This window comes from Choristoneura fumiferana, chromosome Z (genome assembly GCF_025370935.1).
Source record: "Choristoneura fumiferana chromosome Z, NRCan_CFum_1, whole genome shotgun sequence".
NCBI lineage: Eukaryota > Metazoa > Arthropoda > Insecta > Lepidoptera > Tortricidae > Choristoneura > Choristoneura fumiferana.
In genome coordinates this window covers 45,677,309-45,701,754 of record NC_133472.1, presented here as the reverse complement: position 1 = coordinate 45,701,754, position 24,446 = coordinate 45,677,309, and the positions used below count along the sequence as shown (strand labels likewise).

Below are 24,446 nucleotides of genomic sequence, written 5' to 3'. Positions count from 1 at the left end.
ACAACAATCGTCCCATTTCCATGTAACGTCTCGTTTTAATAAATTATGTAAAGGGTGTAGTAAATCACTGAGATTGGGAATGAACCTACCGTAGTAATTCAACATCCCCAAGAAACTCTTTAGTTGCGAGACATTTTCTGGTGTGGGAGCCTTCGTGATTGCTTCCAATTTAGTTGGATCTGGGCGCAAGCCTTGTTTGTTAATAATAAATCCGAGATATTTTACACTTTCCTGTAGAAATTTACATTTACATAGCTTAATAGTGAGTCCCATATTACGCAACCTCTCGAGTACAGCTCTCAGATTAGCTAGATGCTCCTGTTTGGTGGCTCCTGTGACGCAAATATCATCCAGGAATACGACACAGCCTGGTACACCCCGCAATGTTTCCTCCATAATTTTTTGAAATTTTTCAGGTATGCAAGACAAACCGTACGGGGTGCGCCTGTATACGAACGTTCCTATGTGAGTCGTTATCGCGGTATATGGCCGAGACTCCTCCGACAGTAGGCACTGTTCATAAGCATGTGTTAAATCAAGTTTTGTAAATAAGGAGCCACCGCTGAGACTCGCGAATAATTCCTCGATACGCGGTAGTGGATAATGATCCCTTTGCAACTTAGGGTTTATTGTGATTTTATAGTCGCCACATATGCGTATATCGCCGTTTTTTTTAACCACGGGAACAATGGGCGTGCCATAATCTGAGTACTCGACGCGGTACACGGAGCCGTCGGCCTCGAGCCGCGCCAGCTCGCGCTCGACGCGCGCGCGCAGCGCCAGCGGCACCGCCCGCGCGCGTGCATACACGGGCTCGCTATCCGTGAGCTGCAGTCGAATGGTCCGTTTACACGTGCCCAACTGATCAGTAAACACCTCAGGGAACTCCGCACATAATTGGTTCACGAATCCATCCTCGATCATCGCATGGAGCCTTATGTTATTTATTTCGAGCGCTCGTAACCATTCTCTGCCTAGCAATGGTCGTGCCCCATTTTTAATAATATATAAGGGTAGTGCCATGACCTTGGTACCATTTAAATTAACGTCCACCTCGATATAACCGAGTGCTTGGATTCTTGAACCCGAATAAGAACGTAAACATAAGTTATCTAATTTAATACATTTATTCGAAAATAATCGCGTATATAACTCCTCACTTATCGCTGAAATTCGACTGCCCGTATCTATTTCACATGTAACTTCCTTTCCGTCTATTTGCAAACTAATAAAGTACGGTTTGTTACCTTGAGTCGACACCTCGATGTTGAACATCTCGTCCGATTCATCACTCATATAGTTGTGCCGTTTGTCGCCTCGATCGCGACCGCCACGCACTTGTTTACACATCACCTTTAGATGTCCTCTTTGACTGCACTCGTCACAGTTATAGTGCGCATATTTGCACCGTTCCGCGCGATGCGCCTTGCCGCAGCGCCAGCAGAGCGGGCCGCGCGCCGCCGGCTCGCCGGAGCCCGCGCCGCCGCCAGCGGCCGCCGCCGCCGACCGCCCCGCCCCGCGCGCCCGCTGCCCGCGCCCGCCGCGCGCGTAGTTCAGGCCTTCCCCCGCCTCTCCGCCGCCGGCACCTGAGGTCCCCGCGGGCCTGATGCTACCGCTCACCTCCGCGTGCTTCTCTGCGGCCTCCAGAGACAGCGCTAACTCTACAGCATCCCTGTACGTCACTTTTTTCTCAGCGAAGATTCTAGAGCGCATGGCATCGTTTGCCAAACCCGATACGAACTGGTCTCTTAAATTTTCCTCCAAGGTGGAGCAAGTGTCGCATTTGCCGAAGTTGCAAGTAGCTGCGAGATGTTTCAAAGCCTGCAGGTACTCCATTAGTGTCTCGTCGGGGCGTTGCCGACGTAGTCTAAATAGGTGTCGTTCCGCTATTTCGGAGCGCTTCGGCTCCAGGTGCTCTTGTACTAAAGACACTAATTCCTCATATTTTTTTGTTTCTGGTAAGGCTGGCGAACACAAATCGCACATAAGCGAATATGTTTCATCACCCACTACCGTTATTAGCATTGGCACTTTCAAATTGTCTTTAATCTCGTTAAGCAAAATATATTGATTTACGCGCCGAATGTAAGCCGGCCACTGTTTTGAATTAATATTAAACGGTTCAATCTTTCCGATAGGCATTTTAAATTAGTTTTATTGTCACTTTAGCACACAAAGAACAAAAAATTGCCGGTAGGTAGAATAAAAATCCCGGACTCGTCGCCAGTGCAACGTCAATGAAACACGAGAGTTAGCAACTGACTGGTTTATTATAAATTGCAAATTACCCTCCACCATAACAATATAAATGTAGACGGTCGTTCCACTAACAATTCTACAGATCTTTTTATAGAAACATCAGAAATAAATGTATTTTATTTTTATGAAGCATTGGTTATCCAGTCATGATCTCTGGGAATATGGAAACAAAATAAATATTAAACTGTATTATTCCCCAAATCCAGCTAGAATAGAATTATTTGTTGAACATAGGTACGTAGGTTAAGGATTTGAAGATGTAAAGGGATTGACTAAGTTTCGCTGTTAGGGTGAATTCCTGCTGCATTTGGTTTTATACAAAAGTCCAGTTTGTGACACACGGCGACTCAAAATGAGTTGAACACAAATAGGACATTTGTAAGAAACAAAATTACGCGACCCACAACACAACTCAAAGAATTACGCTCGTCGTTGTCGTAACATTATAAAAATAGGTAAGAGAAAATCATAAAACACAATCCTTCTAATATTATAAATGCGAAAGTTTGTGTGTGTATGTTTATTACTCCTTCACGCTAAAACAGCTGGACCGATTTGGATGAAATTTGGTATGTTGTAGCTGGACATCTGGAATAACACATAGGCTACTTTTTATCCCGATATCCCTACAGGATAGGGATAAAATCTCGAAATAACAACCGCTGGGCTTAGAGTCATGAAATTCGGTATGCAAGTAGCTGCACGTCTGGAATAATACATAGGCTATTTATTTATCACGATATTTTTTGAAATTTCAACCGCTGGGTTTAGAGTCTTAAAATTTTGAACAGTTGTTCTTAACACAACCTCAATGGAGAGCACGATATAAATTGTGTTAATTCGCATCGCAGGGGAATTTTATAAACACCCGGGATTTCAATTGTACTAGATCGAATAGTTTACGCGTGCGAAGCCGCGGGTATACTCTAGTTAAAAGTAAAATATCTATACACCCAGACGATAACCAAATCCGTTGAATCGTTTTGTCAATACTTTCGCATTTATGTTAGGAAAGCTGCTTACCTCAGTCAGCAAGCAACGGTCTGGCTTTTTTTACCTTATCCGACCTCCGCGTAATTTGTTTCTCTTCAATTAGTCGCGGTGCGGGAAAAAGGACGCAGTTACGGGAGTAAACGATCTAAATATACAAAACGATTCAAATCGGATTTGTAATTGGTATCGTGGGACGGATATTGGAAGGGATCTATATATAATATTAATTTATTCTGTTTTTATTTAATATTCTTGTTATAGCGGCCACAGTAATACATAATCACAGACAGACAGACAGCGGAGTCTCAGTAATAAATAAAAATAAATATCTCACAGAAAAGTTGGAAAGCCCCCGACGTGGTCGTTTCAAATTACAAAGTCTCAAAAATGGCTGAACCGATTTTAATGACAGATATATAAGAACCACGCCAAAAAAAACACGCTCACATAAAAACCGCATCAGAATTGGGGCATCCGTTTGAGATCAAACTTTTAACACCCCTCTTTTTGCGTAAGGGGTTAATGTTGAAGAACTTCACCTGCTCGATTTAACGGCTCACGCAAGCGTAACCGCGGTAAACACTAGTTCCAATTCCAAATAAATATGAAAATTAAACAAGCGTCTCTCTGGAAGACGAACGAATATCTTAAAAAGTAATATCTCTTGTCACACACAAGTGCCTCCATTCTATTTGGCTCCAGGGGACCTAGCCAATAAATGTTCCATCTTATACTTAATGAAATTTAATCACGTTTGTGGAAATGATTTTGGAAATATACTTTAACTCGTGTTAAAAAGAAAGCTATGTTATAAGTTATGACTTGTTACGCCGAAATGGCGTCGTGCTATTTCTTTAATATTACTATCAATTAGAAGCGTAACAGTTACCAAATCGTCATTGTAACGCTGTGTTTCCACCAGAGAAGAGCAAGGATATATTGCGAAGATTGCAAGGAATGTGTTTATCATGAACAAATAGAAAAAGCTTAATTTATCTATCCTCTCCGCTGAACTAAACCCGGATTTTTAATCCCACGGAAAAAAATGTAAAAAAAGGTGTTGCCGTTATCAAAAAATATTTGAAGAGCTCATTTTTAATTTTCATTCAATTTTTATGGAATAATGGAGAAAAACGAGAAAAACTAACAAAAATGCAACGTTGCTAGCTTGGCAGGTATAAACGCTGTTAAAAATCATCGTAAACCAAGTAGCGGAGCGAGAAAAGGAGTGGCGAAGCTCCATGAATGGAAAAAACAGCCCGCCACTCCGCTCCGCATTACTTTCTCGCTTCCGGCATCTAGCTCCGCTTAAATGTTTTTTTCACACCTTTCATTCAGAAAATAGTTATTTGTGTCACAAGGGAGCAAAATGGTGTATTTACGGCGAGGGCGTACATTGAATCTAGAATGTAGCGAAGGATTCTACAATAGAATCCTGAGCGTAGCGAGGGATTCTAAAGTAGAATCCTGAGCGTAATGAGGGATTCAAGTGTTAACGCCCAAGATGAAAATAATTTTGCTCCCGAGTCGCTCATACAACTTTTCACACCGAGCATTAAGAAACTTGAAAAAAAAAAATTCTATATATTATTAAAGAACAACCAGCATAGAAAATGGCATGGCTTTCCTATTATCAACTTCAACAAATGGCATTTGCAATAAAACACTTAGAAAAGCCTTGAACAGAAAAGTTGCACTTTGCTCCCTCTCGTCAGGGAGGAAAAGTTACTTTTCTGAAGGAGAGGTGTGAAAAGTAACTTTTCCTCCCTGACAAGAGGGAGCAAAGTACAACTATTCTATTCAAGGCTATTTTGAGTGTTTTATTGCAAATGTTTTTTTTAAGTTGATAATTGTAAAACCACGCCATTTTATTTGCTGGTTGCTCTTTAATTATATTTATATATTTTTTTTAGTTTCTTAATGCTCGGTGTGAAAAGTTGTATGAGCCACTCGGGAGCAATATTTTCATCTTGGGCGTTAACACTTGAATCCCTCATTACGCTCAGGATTCTACTTTAGAATCCCTCGCTAAGCTCAGGATTCTATTGCAGAATCCTTCGCTAGATTGTGGATTCGATGTACCGCCCTCGCCGTAAAAACACCATTTTGCTCCCTTGTGACACAAATAACTATTAATTCCATCTTTTGTTTCAATAGGCATATCCTCCTAATCCGCGCAGAGACAAAATTAATAGTTGACACTCGTCTCACTCGATCACACCTGCCGTCCATTGCAGAGACGGATCGCGCTATTCCTCAGCGTCATCCAATTAGCTGCTGGCTGATATCTACTCAACCTGAAGTGATGTACCTACGGGCTGACGATGCGTAGAAATCCTTATTAATATCAATCAGTGATCGTACTTTTTCCAGCATTCTTGGTGCAATGACGTGAAATGACACACGACAGCGACCTAGGGTTGTCGACGTGTATAATATGATTGACGTTTTAAATTATGTAACATTATGTTGTCATTGAAAGTGAAACACATTATTTTTTACGTAATCAGTTATTATAATTGTGTATAACATTTATTACTGTAACCCAAGAGATAAGGATTTATTGCAACTGTGTTACATTTTCTCATATACTCGTAGTAAATTAACCCTTCATTTCATTATGCATATTGGGTTTACATGTGTACATATGTGTCTAGATTCCTGTCCAGCGGTGGTGTAGGGTTATAGCACGCAGCACGGATTGCTGAGGACCTGGGTTCGATTCCCAGCGCTGGTCTCTTTTTCTGGTTTTTCTGTGCATCCATGTCTCAGTTTGTATTTTCGATTGAAATACTTATTAAATTAAATTAAATTAAATCTAACACTAAAACAAATAAGAAAAATTAAGTGTCCAATATTTTGTAATAATCTAACTTACGGAGACTACTTTCATTGTACAGTTCGCTGATAGAAACAAAATAATGTGTCGTGACACATATATAATAATAGTAATAATAGCATTATGTATGTCTATTATATAACATTTTATTCGCAGCTCCACCGCCCGCCAGGTATCTCACTTCATTACACGCGAATAAATCCATCGCCATAGATAAACACATAGAGAGAGGAGCAACCCATCCATCTTCCTCTCAAAACAACTCCCTTTTTAACTATTGCTGTCACTCTTTTGTCCATCTGTCACAACATTTTTACAGCCAAACAGTTGAATAAAGCTACTCTTCGAATTTACACAGTATAAGTATATTGTTGACTCAAAACCATATTATAAGCTGTAAAAAATGTTTTTATTACTTAAATGGTTTTTAAGGCGACTTCCACACAGGTATAGGGGGTGCAAACAGCTTTCTTTCTTTTTTTAAGAACCAAATAAGAACCTTCTACAAAATATTAGAAAACTTATAAAAAGAGATGGATGTAATCGGTAATGTCGCTCCCAAGGTATGGGTGTGATCAAGAGACATATTTTATAAATATTATTTATCTACACCCATATTATTATAGTAAATCCTCAATTATGCGTTCAAAAATCATAGGTAATGACCAGCATTACGACATTGGATTCTATTATGAACACGGTTGTATCGTAATGAGATTTCATACATCATTACAGTACGGGGGGGGGGGGGTCGCGAACACGTGCAGCAGCAGGTCGTCGCGCGAATATTGAATATGTGTCCATAAATTTCTCTCTAGTCATAATTTACCATCAACTTTAGCGGAATTTTGAATTTTTTGCATGGATTTCTCATTGCCAGTCTCAGTTAAACCTTCTTTGGCAGCCGCGCCTGCGGCGGGTCGACATAAAACTCTTATTTCGACAACGCCGTCACCGTTCGACAATGTAGCCGGATTGGAGAACGTTCCGCACGTTATCTCATTGCGCCTCGACTGGGAATGACGTTTATGGGAATGACTCCGACAATTGGAATGACGCGACGTTCGTTTTCTCCCTTTGTGCAAATCGGTTGAGGTGCGACGTGTGCCTGAATTGTTTTAAGAAAATGAGATAACAAGTGTTCGATGTAGGAGGGTTGAATGACGAGGCATTTTCGCCAATTCTCTTCTTTTAACATTGAGAGCAAAATAGATTAAAATATCTGAATGGGATTGTCATATGTTATCCTAGGCAGCTTCCTCGGACAAAGATGTCACAAAAGTGGAATAAATGTATTACAGATCTGTACAGATCCTACTAAAATTATAACTGAGACAAAGGAGAAAGGAAAGAAAAATATGATTGCCAGAAAAAACACTGCTTAATACATTTTATGCAGCATCAGCTGCCAGCTCTTCTGTCCCCACGTCTACCTTTCAGATATTTGGATAGTTATGGTAACATTTGGCTTTGATTTTCTTTTAATAATAATGTCTTTACAACAGGGTTTGGAAAAACGACAGCCATTTTACATTGAGTGCATTACGACGACGATTTAGGATAGGACCTATTTATCGATCGATAAAACTCAGCACTGTCTACCGATTTCTTTGAAACAGGCACAATATCTACTAGACTATTCAAAATAGGATTCCGTTTTCTAAAATGATAGTTGTTTTTTTTTAAAAAAAAGGTATTAATATTTATTAATTCAGACAACTTGATCCACATTTTGTTAGTGTTTTCCTTAACACTGTGTTAGCAAGCAAGTGAAAAGTATGAAATGTGTATGTGCTAGCCAGTGGAAGGGTATCTTAATTACTTAGGTGTTGCATTATTAAACATTCATCTCTCACAGCTAATATCTTCAGGAGACTGTTTGGGGACACGTATCCTAATTAAAAGTGATGCCATCTTTTTGCGCAAGACGACAGTAAAGTCGTGCACCTTAAGTCCCGCGAACGCGGCGGAAGCACTGCAGAACCGTGGCTGCCCCGACAGTGCCCTGAAGGCGTCGTAGTACTGGACGCGCAGGTTGGGTTGGTTGGGTTGTCTTATTTAGTACTAGCTGTAGCTGTTGCCCGCGACTCCGTCCGTGTACAATTCGTTTTTCGCTATCCCGCGGGAACTATGCAATTTTCCGAGATAAAGATCCTCCTTCGGGTAGTCGGGTAAAAACTATCTTTATATATCCTTCCTCGGGACTTAAACTATCTGTATATTGAATTTTATCTAGATCGAATCTAATTTTTTCATCTAAAACATCATTCGCTTTTATAATATTAGTGGGATGTGACTCGCAAGTAATGAGAAGCATTAAAGCTTTAATATCTCAAAAACGGCTGACCCGATTTTGATAAAACATGTCTAAGAATGCTTTCAAATATAAAAAAGAAACCACATTCAAATCGGTCCACAGACAGACACACATAGCGGTCAAACTTATAACACCCCTCTATTTGCGTCGGGGGTTAGAAGTCCCATAAAATGCGTTCAGCTGCGGAGATTGCTTTGAGCAATAACATATTTTTCAAATTTAAAATGTAAATTTATCGCCTTATCATTATTTTTTTGTGTCAATTCCACTTAAGTTAGTTAAAAAAGCCAATATACTGATTTTTGACGTTCAACAGCGAATATTTGTATCCTATTGTATACCCAAATTGCCCCTCACAAGAGTAAGTTTAGGACAGTTACCGTCGAGCGCCAGCCGCAACATTTCGCCACTAGTCAAACCAGTGCGTGTAGGAATTTAATTACAAAGTAGTTTAACAATACGGTAGAGATGGACCGTGTATCGACTTTAATGACTAGCCGACTAATCCTTTTAGCCTCATCTCAGCGAGATCTGGTAGCTTCGAAGTAGGAAAAATGTTCCCTATTTAAAGCTGGTTACGAAACGAGAATCCTTTTGTTCAGTTCCGTAAATTTATTTTTATCTTAAATTTCCCTTTAGTTTCTATCTCGAAGCTAGATTTACAAATACTGCTAGATGAGCAAGCACAATTTATATTTCGTAGCTACCAAATCTGGCTATGAGATGGGAAACTCGTTCATTACGTGTGTAGTATTTATCGTATTGTGTGTTTCTTTTAACTGCTGGACGAATTTGGATAAAATTCAGTTTTATTCTTGCTGAAAATCAATAACACAAATACATTTAAGTAAACACATACCAATGGGTTAATATATGTACTTGCGACGAGGGGGGAGAGATCTCTCCAGGCAGGTGTCATGCCTGGGGGGAGACTGAAATCTGAAGGAAGAGCGTCGGTAGATATATATACGCATCCGAGTTGTGAAACTTCGATAGCGCGATGTAGAACACGGTTGGAGTTTCTATATGTGCTCACTAGATGGCGCTAGGAGTCGCTACATACTCTTAGCTTGCGCGAACGGGCAATATACCTCCGTGCGGTGACTGATGACATCATTCTGGTTACAGATATATCAATTACCAATTACTTAATTAACGTTAAAATCGTTCCATCAATGCGGCGGTCGCAGTGAAATTAACAGACGTCTCTGAGTGCGGAAACTGTCTTTAATTAATGGATCACGAGTATAGCAGAATTAACTTCACTGTCCCCATACGAAACTTTTTTTAAATACCCCAAGGTTTTTTTTAAACGTTCAAGAATCAGGAAGGCATCCCTTGTTAATTAGAGATAAGTGCGCCTTTGTACTTCTCTTTGTGTATTTGTATCTATGTATTTAATCTATCTATCGATCTAATATCTTTAAACGAGCAATTCTTGTATATAAATATATTCATTTCGGGGATCTCTGAAACGGCTCCAACGATTTCGATGAAGGGTTTCCGGGGATGAAAAATGAGTTACCTACAGGATGCTTGAGTTTATCATATAGTTTATAAGTAGGTATGTATAACTTCATTTAAGTATAACGCGAGTATTTTTGTTACAACCGCAAACTTTAAGCGTTTTTAGTATTATCATGTCAAAACATACTTTCATATTTTTTATAAAAATTGACTTTTCTTCTTTTAAAATTAACTACCTATCATGCAGTGTTTTTATTCGAAGTCACACTTGCTGATGCTTACTCTCTCGTGCAAAATTATTGTAGCAATAAAACACGAAAACAATTGTAAAATTTACTACGATCTGACAGTTCCTTACCTAATGATACCTTCAAAAAAAACTTAAAGTTTACAAATAACGCAATTTTTATCTTGCTTTCTCAGTTCAGTAAGCGAGTTGAGACAGCAACATACATACGAACTTTTGCGACAAAATACGACGGCAATACATTACATGGCCTAGTGGTTATAGAACCTGACTACGAAACTTGAGGCCCCGAGTTTGATTCCCGTGTCGGGGCAGAAATTTGTATGAAAAATACGAATGTTTGTCTCGGCTCTTGGGTGTTTAATATGTATTTAAGTATGTATCTATATAATTATATTTATCCGTTGCTTAGTACCCATAACACAAGCTTTGCTAAGCATACTTTGGGACTAGGTCAATTGGTGTGAATTGTCCCGTGATATTTATTTATTTATTTTATTTATTTACTTATTATAAATAAATAAAATGGAAAAATAAATAAAATATTCACTACATCCTGTGCTCGGCTTGAATTAAGGTTTTTAGACATTGCTTATTGGTTGTGTATGTAATAAAAGCTACCTTCATACCAAATTTCAAGTTTCCAGTCATAACCAAAAGTACTCACTTTGCCGTTTCTTTTGGTGAAATAAGAACTATAAATAATAATGCACAAAAACAATCAGATATAAAAGAAAGTATAGATAACAGAGGCATATTTAATGGGAATCAAAATCACCAATCACCGCCTTTGTCTAACACACTCGTAATCACAATCGTTTTCACCTTTTCTTTCAGTCACACGGTGTAAGACTATATTAAACTTACTCCACGCCGTATATAGATTCCAAAAAAACTACTCATGTTTTGCCGATAAAATTAAAAAGTTTTGCAACGGTAAGTTTTAACTTTTCTAAATAATGTACATATTATTATATAATTTATTTATATATAATTGTAAAGCTAAAATTAAATGCAACTGTTTTGTAGAAGAAAAGTTCATATTACAGTGGCAATATTTCAGGTTTAAACAACATTTGGATACTAATCTTACTTAATCTCATAATTTGCGTCACCATTTATAAATATTTTTGATAAGCATTTAAATATTGACAACAAATCACGTATGGAAAACTTAGGTAGACATCTCCAATTGTCACTTCATTCGGCATCTGGGGGGCTACTACGAAATTCGAAAATCGACGTTTGTATCTAATTTTCCCTCTCACTCTCGTATAATAACTTAAGCGTCAGCGGGAGGCAAGTTGCGGAGTTTGAATTTTGCACTTCGTAGTACTTGTGGCCTGACGTTTGGATTGATCGAATGCTTTCTATACTCGTGGTAATTTTCGTTCTTGAGTTTTTGTTTCCTGTTAAGTGTTCTGTTGCCGGTACCTAAATTATTTTACTAATGTGTACGGGTTGGTTACATCTGGAGCGTCACAATGATGACGACACCTGTGACAGTGACGTTCGGCCATCTTTGGTCACTTTTTTGGAATCTAAATATGGCGTTGAGTATACAGTAGAAAGAGATAGTGGATGCGATCGTGAACGTCACTGCATTAGTCAATTAGCCTCTGGATGTATTTCTCGATGATTGGCCTCTGTCTGCTTTGGATCTGGAAGAATGGAGCTCGGGGGGAGGCCTTTGCCCACCAGTGAGGCATTAACCCAGGCTAGATAATAATAATTATCATCATGTCAGGTCCGCGTTGTCGGCGTTGGACAACACGGCCTCTGGAGCTTCATCCTGTACCTTGTAATGGCAAAGAATAGTAATTGCAGTACTCACAATACTGTGGCCGCTGCGGCTGCGCAGGCTGAGGCGCATTTTCCAGTCGCGCTTGGTAGCGCCGCCCTCGGAGCTGAAGCTTCGCATCATTGGGAGCGACATGTTGGCCCCCCGCCGCTCCCGCTCCCGCTCTCTCCCCGCCATCACTCACTGCGTCTCTGTCGCATCACTCGGGCACTCACACATCACAAAATGGCCGAAAAGGGATGGGTTACAATTGGGTTAGGTTAGGTTAGGTTAGGTTAGGTTGGGGTTACACTGTTGACTCGCGCGATTCACGGTGTTCGTATCTGGAACAAAGAAGAACTAAGTCAATACAATTTAGTTTAAAAATAAAATTAAAACGTATTTTAGATAATTGAAAACACGGCTCTAAAAAAAGGAAAACAAGTCTGCTAGTCAAGAAGTAAATAACTTAAAAGTCCCAATGGTTGCATCAAAAATTTCAAATAATGGATTCCAGGTAAAAACCTTGAACTACAATTCAACGACGAAAAACTCACAATTTTCTAATTTGTCGCTATTAGACAGTTTTAATCCCAGAATACTGCACAGCGCACAGTACCACAGAATAACTAATATTACTACTATACCGGAACTGACATTACACAGTGGCACACTCTCAATTTATTATTCATTTGTATCGGTATCTATTGACACAGCTCGTATCTCGATACTTAAAAAGAAAAATAGCACCAACCTGCGCATTGTTAAACTGTTTGTGTTACTGAATTAAATATTTTTTATTTATTTATTTTTGTCTAATTGTTTTCGTAACAATTTTGTTGTGTCTTGTGTTGTTGTAAATAAAAATACATTTTCTTTCTTTCTTTCGCTTCTTGTGGGAATAGACTACATACTTAACTGATTTTACATGGACACATTCGATATTTTTCTTTTCTTTGGATGTGGGTTTCCATAATCGAAAAGCTCACGACAAATTTAAAATGCCAAGTCGCTCATGAACTCCAAAACCTCAGAAATATGGTTACTTAAAACCAACGACTCTCTATTCGAGAGTCCATCCCCACGAGGTCACTAAGGCTGTGAATAAGGTTTTATTTCTCAATAGCAACAGAAAAGCTAGTGGTTGTAGCGGAAGGAAATATATAAATCCCGTGTTTTCCTTATTAAAGCAGCTGCTTATTCAAATTAATTAATTTTTCTTTGGCGAAGCGAACATAGGGAATAATTACCTACAGAGCTGATGAACATTTCACTAATTAAAGATAATATATAATATGTCAGTTAACGAATATTTTAAAGCATTTACAATTCATTAAGATTAGTTGCAAATCTAAGAGCTAATTAATAGTGCTCAACTCTTTACCTAGCACGCGACTACGTCTCCGAATAATTGGTTTGTCGCTATCCCGCTGGTTTATATAATTTTCCGGTATAAAAAAATATTATGTCCTTCCCAGGATATCAAACTATCTACGAACCAAATTTCATTTAAATCCGGTCGTCGCTCGTAATTTCAGCTTTATTCGGTTATTCCAGAGATTCAACACCGAATTCAAATTCAAATTCTAATGATTTATTCAGTAAATAGGCCGCAATGGGCACTTTTACACGTCATTTTATAAACTATCAGCGCTTTCGGAAAGACCATCATTGCCAAGAAACTTGGCAGAAAGTCATTTTTTCATAATAATATAATTACAAATAAAATACTTAAAAACTATATTATACAATTAAAGAAAAAAAATACAAAAAATAATAATAATAAAAATACAGGGATGTAGGGGGTCCCTACAATACTAAACACTAACTATATCTAAACTATATCTACGTTCAGTGGAAGTGTAGAATGCTTCCACCGTCATAAATTTTAAAATAATAATAACAATAATTTGTTCTGAAATATACATTTCAGGTCAAGTAACCATTAAGCTTTTGGAGTTCACGTCTGCCGCCCCAAAGTTAGCTCACACGCACTCATGCCATGCTCTGAAAGCAGAGCGGTACCGAGGGCATGGTATTGCTTCCGTATTGCTTCGAATTTAATCTAAAACCATTTAACTGTTCCGTCTACCAACTCACAGGAAATAAACTTTAAAAAACAATAGAACTCGTAAAGCAACGTTTGAATTCTTTAGCCAGGAGCTGTCAAGTGCAGGCCGCGGCCCGCGGGCTGCGGCCGATTACCGCGGTATTTGTTCTAGGAGATTAAAATGTTAATATTGCATTCCTTTTATAAATGTTTCTTTTCAAAATTAAGTTCTAATTTACCAAATTTCAAAAAAACAAAGACGAATCATGTGGTTTGTTGGATAGGTTTTGATTGCCGTGGTTAGGAAAATTATAAGTCAAATTCCGACTCAGTAGAATATACTATAGTACCGTAAACTGCTTCAACTTTGCCCTCTGGCCCAACATTGCCCGAGTTGATTTAGAGTCGATAAGTTAGCACTCTTGTAGGTTTTAGACTTTTATCTACACGGGAATTATTATTACGGGGGGATAAAAAATTAAAACCTAAAGGGTGCTAGGTTATCGACTCTAAACCGAATCAGGCAATGTTGGGGCCAGAGGGCAATGTTGAAGCAGTTTACGGTACGTCATTTGTTTCCTTCTCCAACTTTGTATCAAGTTAAATTTATTTTCTTAAAAATGTCCGTAAAAGTCTACATTATTCCTAACACCAGAAAGCTAAGTGCATAGTTTATGGTGGCGCAGGCGCGCTAGCTCGACAAATATTTATTATTAAAGTCTCAGACTTAAAAAAAATATCTCAAACTTCTTAAAAAGTAAAAATGGCATGGAAATGTTGGCACAACTCGTTTACAGCCAACTCAAATGGCTGCTATCAGTTATTTTGTTTGTTTGTTTTGTTTGTTTATACTCTTTATTGTACAAAAAGGAAAAACATCAAGGTTACATATAAAAATAAAAAATAATAATTAAGTGTTAAGTACAAAGGCTTTGTTGGACTTTTTTTTAGCAAACTCGTCCGTTTAATTCTCATACTCAGCCAGCAATTGCCTACTTTCAGGCCACGACAATAATCTACTATTAAGAGTCTTCATCATCATCATCCCAGCCTATATACATCCCACTGCAGGGCACAGGCCTCCCCTCAGAATGAGAGGGCTTGGACAGTAGTTCACACGCGGGCCCAGTGCGGATTGGGAACTTCACACATACCATTAAATTGCTTCGCAGGTTTGTGCACGTTTCCTCACGATGTTTCCCTTCACCGTAAAGCTCGTGGTAACTTTCAAATGTAATTCCGCACATGAATTTCGAAAAACTCAGAGGTGCGAGCCGGGGTTTGAACCCACGACCCTCTGCTTGAGAGGCCATATGTCAAACCACTCGGCCACCACGGCTTATTAAGAGTCTTGCTCCATGTATATACCCAGTGCCATCCACGAAGACGCGTGATTTGGTCAAAATTAGCCATTAATGACATTGTAATAAGAACCACGGCACGCGTCATCGTGAATGACTCTACCTATACTCGTAATCCCTGTCGGCGACGAACAGCTGCGGGATAAAACCGTTCTTCTATCGATTGTAACGCCGATATTATGCCGAGAAGCCTCAGGACTGAATTTAGATGCGATTATAAATAGCCGAGGCGAATTAGCGCGGTGTATAAAGGTAGCTCTATTTTTACGCGACAGCCAAGCCCTCTCCGTAAAGCTGGGAGAACTCGCATCTGAAGGGCTACTACGAAACTTGAAACTCGAAGTTCGTGTCGTGCGGTCCCTCTGACACTTATACTATTTAATACGAGAGCGAGAGGGACCGCACGACACGAACTTCGAGTTTCGAGTTTCGTAGGCCCTATGCTACGAAGTGCAAAATTCGAACTTCATATCTTGCCGTCTCGCTGGCGCTTATAAAATATGTATGTATGTATGTACTCTTTATTGTACAAAAGAAAAGAGACAAAATACTATTGACCAACTTATTATTACTATTATTATATGCTTACTTAATTACATTATTTTAATACGAGAGTGAGTTATTATTATTATAATTTTTTGTCTCTTTTTTTAACTTTAAAACTATTTCGTAATATAGGGCTGGTTTTTCCCGAATTAATATAATAGAAGCCATACAACTAGATAACGCAGCCAGTTTTGTGAGCACCCTGCCCCATAGCAACGATCTAGGTGGTACTTGTAAATATTTTGTTTCTAAATAATACATTATTTTAAAATCATTAAACAAATATTTTTAAGATTCTTACAACGAGCCCTTTAACTGATGTATCTGGGTTTTTAGTTTGCAACACTTTTTATTAATTTGTCTAATATCCCTCAAAAGTAACCTCCATATTTATCAATTTCAACTCAACGACTGGCAAACAGACAGACAAAATGATCTTATAAGGGTTCTTTCAAAGGTCAGATTTTTGACGTTAATGCTTGTTGTGACATGAAGCAAAATGAGTCAGTTCATCTTTCACTCCCTAATAGAATACTTACCGGTGAACAAATTCTATGAAATTATACACCATGTCTTATTCTGTTTCATATTCCAATAAAGCGTGATGCTTCGCGACTGACAATAGACACTAAGGGGCTGTTTCACCATCCATTGATTAGTGTTAACTGACGGTTAAATGTGATCCCGTCTCTATTTGCTTTGTTCGAATAGACGGAGACGGCATCACATTTAACCGTCAGTTAACACTAATCAATGGATGATGAAACAGCCCCTAAGTAACCTAACCATTTCAAAGTTCAATATCTCAAATATAGCTGAACCGATTTTAATAAAACATAACTGAGAACCATCGCTAGAAAACTTGCTTTCAAGTAAAAAACCCGAATTCAAATCGGTTGACCCGTTTAAGAGCTCCGGTGTCACGGACACACACATAGCGGTCAAACTTATAACACCCCTTTTTGCGTCGGGGGTTAAAAACGGTGTTTCCATACACATTGATATAACCTAAAAACCTGTAAAAACTTCCGGTTGTTCCAGAAACTTTAAAGGTATGACCGTAGCTCTTCTAGCACAATCAATAAGATAAGTCTGCAAATCTTAACTTATTTACCTCTGTGAATTTCTAAACCGTAAACTGCAGGCGACAGTCTAGCAACCTGTCACTATTGTACCGTTTTTGTCAAACTTAAAACCTAAAATTGCTAAAAGTGGCTCCGAAGCGGTAACGTTTCGTGTGCTCTGCCTACCCCATTTGGGAATACAGGCGTGATGTTGTGTGTTTCAAAATGGCCCCTACACTGCATAGTACATCTCGCTCTGCTAACACAGGATATTCATACTTACAATTTTGTACGGAATCCTCGGTGCGCGAGTTCGTTGCACCCGTGCAAAGCGGTGGTTGATCGCTAGAGATAAAGTGTTATCATAATCCCAATTGTGGGGAAAAGTAACATAATAGACATGAAGTATTCGTATTGATCGGTAACGGAGCACTTATTTGAAAGATGGTATCGCCGCTATCGATCGTTATCGGCTCGTTATCGCGTCGTTATCGGGTCGTTATCGCCGCGACACGATGTTATATGTGTCCGACCCGCGAATATTTACATGATAGCTTGATAACGCGACAGTAAGGCGTACTGACAAGATCTAGATTAAGTCGCAAGCTAGCGCCACCGCTGCAGCCGCTGCACCGACGTTCTAGTCCTGGAGACCTCAGTTCTCCTTAATTCCATAACACACAACACACACACAAGCATCACGCCTGTATTCCCAAATGGGGTAGGCAGAGCACACGAAACGTTCGGAGCCACTTTTAGCAATTTTATGTTTTAAGTGCTACTTTTGTGTCGCCTACGGTATACCTAAACCTATATCTTCAGTCGCCTCTTACGACATCCACGAAAGAAATGGAGAGGTGTAATTCTAACCCGACACCACACTAAATATTAAAAAGAGGCCGCATCAGCTTCATGATTATTCTTCCAATGTCGAAGTTGACTAAGACACGACATGTATGTAGACGATATTGTTGTTCGGTAATCTGAATCTGTCAGTTTTCGTTGTGATAACTACCAGCTACTATCTACAGTAAAGTTACACTAGAATTCAACAAAAACTAACATCTACCTACTGCGGCATGATCGGTATGCCCTCCTGCAGATCATCATGATGGGGGATGTGCCCGGGAAGCGAAAGCCACGTAGACGCAAGATGTCTTGGCTCCGTAATATAAGAGAGTGGACAGGGATCAAGACCGTCGAGCAACTGTTCAGATTAGCGGAAAAGATACAAGAAGCTAACTGCTAACCTTCAGTAATGAAGTGGCACTTGAAGAAGAAGAATTCAACAAGTAAACGACAAATAACGGAGTAACTAATAAGTTACAAACGTTACAATACAATAGTAAGTTGTAACAAAAAAAGAGGATTCCGGGCTCCACCTCTGCGGTATGGAAGACAAGGGGAAGTACCACACCATTTACCCAAGAAAGTCGTCAAGGTTTACTACTGATAAAAAAACACTGTCAAGTTTCTTGCGTGCGGCGTATTCGTCTTGGCAATGATGGTCTTTCCAAAAGCGTCGTTAGTTTGAAAAACTGGCCAAGGGCGAAACGTACTCGCGCACGAAGGGTTCCGTACCATTATCTATACAACATTAGACATTAGGAAAAAAACGACAAAAATCAAGTTTGGTGTATGAGAGACCCCCTTAAATATTTATTTTTATTTTTTCAAGCGTGTACCTGTTGCCGTTATTAATATGAAGCAAAAAACGGCAAAACAATCACGTTTGTTGTATGGGAGCCCCCCCCCCCTTTAGTATACATTTTATTCTTTTTTTTACCTATTTGTAGCTATAGCGACCACAGCAATACCAGTATTACATAATCTATGAAAATTTAAAGTGTCTAACTATATTACGACTCAAGAGATAGAGCCCTGTGACAAACGGACGGACATACAGACAGCGGAGTCTCAGTAATAGGGTTCCTTTGGGTACGGAACCCTAAAAAGTGATATGTAAAAGAGCCCTTTGCGGATACTGCAGAACAAACGTTTCATTTTGATCCTCATCTTATAGCAACATAGAAGAGAAGACAATATATAATACACCATTAAAATGTTAATACTCTCTCGTCTCTTTATTTCAAAACAGCACTGTTAATATTTTGCTGGCTAATTGGGTATTCACCATTACGGCGGTCGCGCTCTCGTCCGCCGACTGAATGTTTTTGGTCAGTGATTTATAACCCAGATTTGCAACGCAAAAAGATAACGATTTTACCTCAGTTATTTCTTGAAGAGCACAATACTCTTAGCTATATAACTTTAAAAGAAATGCTAGCGTTTTCTCTAGTTTTTGTGGAATATAGAATCTCAAATGGGAAAGGAGCAAGCTATCAGATTGTGCGCCTGTATCTGTCTGTTAATAGTAGGTATTTTCTTAGCAAACTCGTGGAGGTATTATGACAACTTTACAACCGTAAAGCCCCGTTTAAACTTAAATGCAAAAAATGTACGCGATGTGGTGTCATTTTAGATAGTAAGGCATAGACAGACAGACACGAAAATTTTGATTGCATTGACTTGATTTTTTCACTGTTCCAAAAAACTAAACTCACTGAACAACAAACAAAATCTCGCTTGTTTCCGTAGAAGCTTTATGTGGAATAAACTTAATTTTGTGGCGTTACAGTTTTACAGTACCTGTCACTTTCGCTTTCGCAACAAGGCCATCTCCACCATCCCATAGTTTTGTCAGTTTTGACACTCAACCTGTGACTAGAGAGCTGCGAGATAGCTGGTATCAGGTGACGAATCGCTGATACAACGCGCATTACACGGCTATTAGCCGTATCTCAGATAACGCTCCGTAAATAAATGACACTCAAGGAATGTTGAGTTTGAGTCAATTACAAGATTTTGCGCTTTGCGATTGTCCTGTCCATTGCGTGTGCTGCTAGGAAACGAGCGACCGACGAGGCTCTCGGCTGCGCAATGGACAGAGATCACTCTAACCGCTCCTTCTTGTGACTTACGTAATAGTTTCTACATAACATCAGCTGTATACCTAGCGATCAGCTCACGGACGCGGAACCAGTCTAACAGACAGATTCATGTACGAGGGTAACCTTTTAATAAACAATTTCACTATGATTTCCTTGATAAAAAGTATGGAATGTCAACGTGACATTAGCACCACAAATGGACAAAAGTTTCACGCTAGTACCTGATTTATTTTATTCGATTGTACAATCGACCAGCCAAGTCCTGCAACGTTTTCAATGTCAGTTCCTACAACAGAATAAAAACAATGTGGCTGACTGTCCATTTAATATGAGTAACCCGTTCACCGTAACTGAAAAAAAAAGTGTTATTTTTAATGGTCATCCTGTAGGTTAGTTTAATTTTAATTAAAACATTTCTGAACTTGTGGATTCAGAGTTAAAAAAAAACTGATAAATAATGTGTTATGATATGACCAACATTGCACTAATGCATTGCATTAATTTAATTTATTTCTTACTGTTCCAAATTCTTTCTCTCTTTAATTACTCCTCTACTAGCTCTTCAATCCGTCTGTGGAATTCTCTTCCCCTCATTGTGAGGAAAGCTAAATTCTCTTAAGATTTTGACATAATCTTAAGATCTATGTACCCAAATGGTTGCCTGGAAGAGATCGCTTTTAAGCGATAAGACCGCTTTTTGTCTACCCTGAATGTTATGTGTAATATAAAGATTTTTCGTACTGATTTGTGGTGCGCAATAAAGAATATTTGCATTGCAGTTTTCATTATAAATGTTTTTTAAAACATGTCATTTATCCCATAATATATTCACCGGTACTACCGTCCCGAGTAACTATTGAACCAAAGCATTTTCAAACGGGATAAAATCGGTATCCCGCGGGAAATTAGCGCGCAAACAATAACTAATGAAGTTCAGTCCACTATGTTATAAACAAACACGGCGCGGGCAATTTATCAAGCTCGGGGTAGTCGCCCAGCGGCGCCCAGCTGTGGGACTTCAGCGGGGACTCCAAAGGGGTTGTGGCGGAATCTTAAGGATATAGCTGCCATGACCCCCTCGCCCCCTGTAACTTCTAAAATAAGAGAATGATAAAACTAATAAAAATATATGATGTACATTACCATGCAAACTTCCACCGAAATTTGGTTTGAACGAGATCAAGTAAGTTAGTTTTTTTTAATACGTCATAAATCGTAAAGTACCCAATGGAAACTTTTATATTATGTTGCTTGCTGCTACGGGACCCTTCATGGGCGAGTCCGGCTCGCACTTGGCCGCTTTTATTGGTTCGGACAAGCTATACGAATGCTCGAGTGTAGCACCGGGTTTGGCGCGTTTGCGTACCGCAGTGCGGGTGGCGGCCCGGCGGAGACACTACGCTCGGATGAGTGTTATATAGGTAGTCATTCACGATGACGTGTCGTGGTTCTTATTATAATGTTAATAATGTATAATTTTGTCAAAATCACGCGTCTTCGTGGATGGCACTAGGTATACCAGTATCGGTGCTACAACACGTAACTTGACTAATTGAGTGACTAACGCACGTCCTACCGCTAAAGCACAATATGTACGTAACTAGTTATTCTAGACTTAAAGGTGGCGTACTGGGTTAAAAGAAAAAGTCGGCTAGTAAGATGTAAAAAAATGGATACAACAAAAGCTTTTTTCTTTTTTTCTGTGTCTCTAGCGGGTTGTCGACATAGCAAAACGTCGACATCCGCTAGAGAAGCGGGTTCAACTTTTTCCTTTTGAAATACGAAACCCTAAAAATCAAGGAGCATTAGATTGCGAGCCGCAAAGCGTTCGGAGCTCACCTACAGTTCCAACTACCTAAATAGTTTGAGGTTCTGGTCAATCGAGCGTCGTCAGTATTGTCTAACGTTTCAGACGCTAGCGATTGCAATCAAATGACATTTCGCATACAAAAACTGTGATTTGATTGCAACACGGTATTTGAACATTTTTTATATGTTTTATAAATTAAAACTACACAATGCCTGTTATCGAATAGAAAAACAATTTTTAAGCTACCTTTACAAATAACAAAGTTATAGAGGTTTGAAATTCAAGATTAGACAGAGAAAGACATACTGGCATGTGACGTCACACGCCAGTACCGCCATACTTGCTGCATAGAGAAAAGCGTTTGAAAAAGAGACAGGTATATAGATTTTTCAAAAAGTCACTATAAATCCAATTTTCAACCGATTTTAATTTTCTCTTCGCTAAACACTGTCTGTCTATCTATATTCTTATAATAATATTAAGACATGGCAAATTCAGGAGTTGTCAAATACTGTACTGCGTGCGTCAGAAACGTTAGGCGAGTCCTCTGGTCTGCATTGAGGGGCTACCACGAAATTCGAAGATCCAAGTTCGTATACTCGTCCCTTTCACTCTCGTATTAAATAATATTAAGCGTTAGTGGGACGGCAAGATACAAAGTTCGAATTTTGAATTTCGTAGTATATAAGGCGTGTGCTTCAAAATATTTACGGTATACGTGTATAGGTGGTAGATAACCGGGTGTCTCCGCTGCGCTCGACGCTGCCAAAACTGATAAGGCTGTGATTTACACGGGCGCGGGCGCGGGCGGCCTCGCGGCTGCCCTGGGGACCTATAGCCTTTACTCGTATATGGTTGCAATGGTTCGGGTTGACCCAAACACGTTTTGGCTCATTGCCCAGTATTTGCAAAGCTGCTGGATTTGTTTGAATTTGGTTTTCTGTTCGTATGAGTTCTTGTGAAATCGCATTATTTACTGGCTGTAGTCTGCATTAGTATTTGCCACGTCGGAGTATTAAATTATTGAAATAGTATGCAAGCTCGATAAAATATTTTTCACACCTCTCCTTCAGAAAAGTAACTTTTTCTCCCTGTCGAGAGGGAGCAAAGTGCAACTTTTCTGTTCAAGGCTTTTCTAAGCGTTTTATTGCAAATGCCATTTTTTTAAGTTGATAATTGTAAAGCCACGCCATTTTCTATGCTGGTTGTTCTTTAATAATATTTAGAATTTATTTTTTCAATGTTTTAATGCTCGGTGTGAAAAGTTGTATGAGCCACTCGGGAGCAAAATTATTCTCTTCTTGGGCGTTAACACTTGAATCCCTCATTACGCTCAGGATTCTACTTTAGAATCCCTCGCTACGCTCAGGATTCTATTGCAGAATCCTTCGCTACATTCTGGATTCAGTGTACGCCCTCGCCGTAAATACACCATTTTGCTCCCTTGTGACACAAATAACTATAACTGGCGCCTGCTGCAGTCGTAACTTTTAGACTGGGCACAATAAAAATGGGATTTAAAATCACAAACACAATCTGATTTAAAACATAGAGTAATCGATTTTACTCTCGATTCTGAGCAAAATACTATCTGGTTTTCAGTTATTTAATTAACACCTTGTATGTATTTAAATACAAATACATATTGCTAATATTGCTAAGCCCTTAAACAGGGTTATACTTAGCATAAGGTGACATGTACAATGTGCAATGATGCAAAAATATCTGAAACTTCCTACCGGCCCTAAGAGTCGTAGCAGATACTTTTACACGCTTCGTTGTGTCAGATATTGGTTCTGGAGCCAGCACTTGTGTTTTCATCCAAATTACACATCATTACAAATTCAGTTGCACTGTTTTATGTTCACACATATTGTAAACAAAGCAAACTAATCCTTACAACAGGACAAACTGAATATTTAAAATAGCAGTAGATGAAACTTTTCTGACGCAATATCACGCCACCGTCGTTTTTAGGGTTCCGTACCCAAAGGGTAAAAACGGAAACCTTATTACTAAGACTTGGCTGTCCGTCTGTCTATCCGTCCGTAACCAGTTTTCACAGATTTTGTATAACTTAGCCACTATAACAACAAATACAAAAAAAAACAGCATAAAATAAATATTTAAGAGGAGCTCCCACACAACACACGTGATTTTTCTGCCGTACGGACCCCATCGTGCGCGAGGCCGACTCACACTTGGGCGGTTTTTTAAAATTCAGACACAAACTAGACGAGGCTCCGAATCTCACATAGAGAGAACAAAAACACATTTAAATAATTAGACAATAAAAAACTGGTTATTTTGTCACTGACTGTGCTACTCCCGACGAGCCGGTGACATAGTTATAAATCATCGTTAAGCAGGTAATTAACGAATTATCAATTAGCTCCCACGCTCGCTGATAATAAGGAAAAATCCTACTTTCCTGCGATATTTATTGCGTCTGTGTTAGGGTGAAGACAAGTATGCTTCGCTTAACTGTATTACTGTGGACATCTGTTAACTGGCTTTCTGCTTAGTACCTTAGTCCTATTATAAGCTAATGCATTGCTGTTGATGCTCCAAATAAATAAATAATCGACTTTATCTTCGAATATAAAATTATTTAATACAAAAGAAATAATTTAAATATGGCCCGACACTGGTTTGTTTGCATCACAGGACCCTAAGCAATCCCTCTAGGTTAAACGTGACGCCTCGATTTACGGCATCCACTAGCTGTCGTCAGGTGGTCCACGGGTGGACGCCGCGTTGAC

At 39.1% G+C, this 24,446-nt stretch overlaps 1 protein-coding gene across 1 annotated transcript in view; it reads right to left on the bottom strand.

The window, feature by feature from the left end:
• LOC141430031 (uncharacterized) overlaps window positions 1–24,446 on the bottom strand; it is a gene marked incomplete in the record, with an annotated part of 135,069 nt that overhangs the window by 4,229 nt on the left and 106,394 nt on the right. Inside the window, 1 exon segment of the mRNA XM_074090598.1 lies at window positions 11,957–12,069. Coding sequence (XP_073946699.1) covers window positions 11,957–12,069 — 113 coding nt within the window.